Source organism: Gadus macrocephalus, chromosome 17 (assembly GCF_031168955.1).
Source record: "Gadus macrocephalus chromosome 17, ASM3116895v1".
NCBI classification, from domain to species: domain Eukaryota; kingdom Metazoa; phylum Chordata; class Actinopteri; order Gadiformes; family Gadidae; genus Gadus; species Gadus macrocephalus.
Window position 1 is genome coordinate 12454971 of NC_082398.1, and position 4255 is coordinate 12459225.

The 4255-nt window shown below is 48.4% G+C and overlaps 1 protein-coding gene across 1 annotated transcript in view; it reads right to left on the reverse strand.

Moving 5' to 3' along the window:
- pde5ab (phosphodiesterase 5A, cGMP-specific, b) overlaps positions 1 to 3672 on the reverse strand; it is a 41518-nt gene extending 37846 nt beyond the window's left edge. The window contains exons 1-2 of the mRNA XM_060035908.1: positions 3192 to 3672; positions 834 to 1452 (exon numbers count right to left, since the gene is read on the reverse strand). Of these exons, the coding sequence (XP_059891891.1) occupies positions 834 to 1452; positions 3192 to 3289 (717 nt within the window). The 5' untranslated portion in view covers positions 3290 to 3672. The remainder of the gene's footprint in view (positions 1 to 833; positions 1453 to 3191) is intronic.
- Between the last annotated feature and the right edge of the window lie 583 nt (positions 3673 to 4255).

Below are 4255 nucleotides of genomic sequence, written 5' to 3' on the forward strand. Positions count from 1 at the left end.
TATCATAACAGACGAGCCCTGCAGCCTGTGAAATGATGGCCTATGCGAACACAGTTGTACATCTGGATATTAGGCAGCACATCACAGGGGGCACAAAGTAGGCTAGAAATATCTGGATCTCCCATGTAGCCGAGATGCAAACGTGGTCGCCTGTCATTATTTTTAATGCAAAGCTGAGAAGGACAACAACAGCCTTTTCTGATCCGTGCCGAGTGTATCACAGGTGACACTGGTACATCTGATCATATGTTGGATTAGATCTGTGTTGGGTTTGCATTATCATACAGACTGTGGTATTATCTGTTATAGCTCCGTTCCTCAGTGTGTGAGTGAGAGTGTTGGCCCGACTCATTCCAGTAAGCAGTAATCCGCCTGATTCCTACTCCTTTGTAAGTGAGGTTTAATTTATTCAACGTTCCTTCCCGTCTCAACTTACAGGAACCGACTGAAATCCACGTGGCTCCTCGTTTAATGAGTCCAAACTAGACTTTGTAGTGTCCTGTGTTTACGTGCCGTTCTTAAAGGAACACACCGCATTTCTGTTGACCCAACAAATGAACAATAACTCTCATATAACGCTATCCAACTGAGAACCCTTATATAGTCGGCACACAATGATTTTGATAAGAAACATCCTATCAATATATCTGTCACTGTTTAAGAAATGGGTGAACGGTATCTGATCGGCCGATCAAAACGTATTATTTTTCTTCAGCCTTCCCACTGGTTTCTATCAAACAGCTGAAGGCTCATAGTGAGCGACCAGTGTGATAACCAACAGACACCTCTGTCGGCATCAGCCCCGGCCCTCTGAGCGGGCGAGAGACACTCACCAGGAACAGCGAGTAGCGGTCGGCGGCGATCAGCTCGTTGATGTGCAGGAAGATCTTGTGGCAGAGCGCGGTGACGTCGAGGTGACTGGACACCTCCCTCACCAGCTCCAGCAGGCGGCGGCACCGGTCCGAACCGACGTCACCGCCGCCGCCGCTGTTAAGCCCCTCCCCTCTACAGGAAGTAGAACCGGCGTCGTCGTTGACGCTCGTCGTCGTCGTCGTCGTCTGCGTCGGCATGGCACCGAGCTCGCGGTCCGAGCTGCACAGGAAGGTGAGCGACCCCTCGGAGTCTTTGACCACGATGGGTCGCAGGGGGCGGTCGAACTCGGACGCGGAGATCTTGCGGGTGGGGGTGCCGGGAGCGGCGGGGCTGGCGTTGGGGCCGGGGGAGGGGCAGCGGGTGTCGTAGAAGGAGAGGGCGGGCGGGGTGATGGTGGAGGTGGTGATGGTGGTGTTGATGGTGATGGTGGTGTTGGTGTTGGTGCTGCTGGGCGGGTGGTCCGAGAAGGTGGAGGCGGAGTGGTGTTGGTGGTGGTGGTGGGCTCGCTGCAGCGGGGGCGTGTCCTTGGAGGGCTGGATTGTGTGGACGCGTTCGGCGAACCACGAATTCACCATTTCCCTGCAGACACACACAGACACACAAGCACACACGATTTAGCAGGACAAACACACACCCGGGGTTGAACGTGACACAGTCGAACGAGACACACACACACACGATTTAGCAGGACAAACACACACCCAGGGTTGAACGTGACACAGTTTAACGAGACAAGCACACACACACAAACACACACACACACACACACACACACACACACACACACCAACAAGGGACACACTTGCTTGCACACACATGTGAGAAAGCGAGTTGCGACTGTCAAAAAGCATTTAAAGTACAAAATATGTATGAATGTAAGTGCGAGGGTATGTATCTCTTTGATATGTGATGGATGCATTCAGTGTGTTTAAGGTTGCCGTTTGAAAACAGAAAAGCTGCCACCATCTGCATCACCTTCCCACAGAACACATAAGATCAGTACATGAAGTACACAAGATAAGACACTATCCCAGATGGGAGATCTTAATGTATCCACTGAATGTGCAATTGAATCAATACAACTCGTATAGAGAGAGAAACTTCCCTGAGCCCTACGGCCTCAAAGGCTGCAGAGTTAATGTAGTGTAAACACATGAGCCGGGAGCCAATCAGCTCTCTGCTTTCATAACGTTCTCACGACGAGAAGAGGAGCAGGTTTATATGTCATCTGTCATTTCTGACAGTTTTTTTCATTAACGATTCGTCGGAAAAACGGAATACAAGTGGGGCATAATAATAGACTTCCAGTCAGCAGACCGCGGAGAGAGAGAAAGTTTGGGAAAGAGAGGTTTTGTTAGGTTGCCGTGGTACTTTAAGTGGTGGAGGGGGGATAATAGAGCCCCCTACTTGAACGCAATAAACACACAACTGCGGATGTCTGTAAAGATAGGTCTCTGGGGCCTGATTTACTGCCCAGATATGGACAATCAAAGTCTGCCTAGTCCAGATGGCCCTCTATGCAGTACGAATAGGCATCCTCAATGTTACCAAATAGGCAACAATTATGTATGTAATTCAATTGTTTAGCAATATAAACGAATAACGATACACACACAGTACACACACACACACACACACACACACACACAATCTCCTCGATACACGAGTGTTTACATATTGGAAATGTCTAATCTTGCATGAGTGCATTTTAAATAAGGAGGGGGAAATTGGGAGTTACTGGGGGAAACGGTATGGCTAATGGCGTTTATGATGCAGGAAATTGCTTGGGAACCAAATCTGACCCTCTTGAAGACTAGTACACAAGTATTAAATGAAACGAGTGGACGCAATAAAAGTGAATCATTATGGGAACTCGATAACAGGGGCAAACTGAGGCACAGAGAGAGACTGAGACAGAGACAGAGAGACAGACAGAGAGAGGCTGAAGGCGCAAACTGCTCCAAATCCAAGTTATAACAAAATCCTTGATGAGCAGCTCAATAAAAACCCAAAGATACTCATCTGATAAGAACACAGTGACCCGATGAGCTGTTTATTCATTATCCATCCTTTTATTCAACATTCAACATACCCGTTTTACAAGGGTACACAGCAATTCTGTTGGCACACACACACACACACACACACACACACACACACACACACACACACACACACACACACACACACACACACACACACACACACACACACACACACACACACACACACACACACACAATCTCCAAACCCACTCATAAACATAGCAAATCTGAGTTTAACGACCACCGAGCGCCATCCCTTGAAGCCTTGTTTACCTGGATGCCTTCCTGATAAAGTAGGAGTGGGTGAACTCCAGGTGGTCGTCCAACCATGCTTCAGTCCCGTCGCACTCGGCGGAGTAGCGATCCTCCATCGTCCGTTTGTTTACCTCAGTGCGCTACTTTAGTCTATAGTCCCCATCTATAAGCGATCAACAATCAAACACGTTCTTGCACGATTGCTTGGCTCGGGGATCAAAACAATAGAGGGAGGAAGGAAGACGAATGGTGGTACATGCAGGACTGATGATAATCTCGGGAAGCTTCCTACATGGTGGACGCGTGTTGCAGAGTGCGATTGTTGTCAACGCGTCTGCAGCGCCTACCTCCTCTCTCTCTCTCTCTCTCCCTCCCCGTTTCCATCTTTCTCTCTCTCTCCCTCTCTCCCTCTCTCTCTCTCTCTCTCTCTCTCTCTCTCTCTCTCTCTCTCTCTCTCTCTCTCTCTCTCTCTCTCTCTCTCTCTCCCTCTCTCCCCGTTTCCTTATCTCTCTCCCTCGCGTTCTCTTTCCCTCACTCTCACTCCCGTTTCCCCTCCTCTCTCTCTCTCTCTCTCTCTCTCTCTCTCTCTCTCTCTCTCTGCTCCCCCTCTCTCTCTCTCTCTCTCTCTCTCTAGTATCGCTCCATCTGCAGTGTCAACTGTGAGTCTCAGCAATATATCAATAAATCAAAACGACTAGGCTATATTCATATAATCCAATCTCAAAGTCTCGAGTGATTATAATTAATTAATTCCCGAGGCTGAGGAGGTTTGCTTTTCCGACGCTTGAGCACGCGCCGTACTCCTGAGTGGCTATCGAGGCAATTAACAATTAACTCGGGAGACGGTTTTCTAGTCTCGCGTGATCATTTAATTGGCGGTCGACATTTTTTTTCACAGTGCACTTAGAAAACGATCCCTGTTGTTCTTTCCATAATTCAGTTATTATTATAAAGAGAAAAAAAAAGCGTATCTTTAGAAATCTTGAGTCGCCGGACACGTTCAGATCGCGATACGTGTGTGCGTCCGAACAAAAAGCCTGATGGCTTTATTGATGGGTGCTAATGGCTTTTCCTCGAAGGTG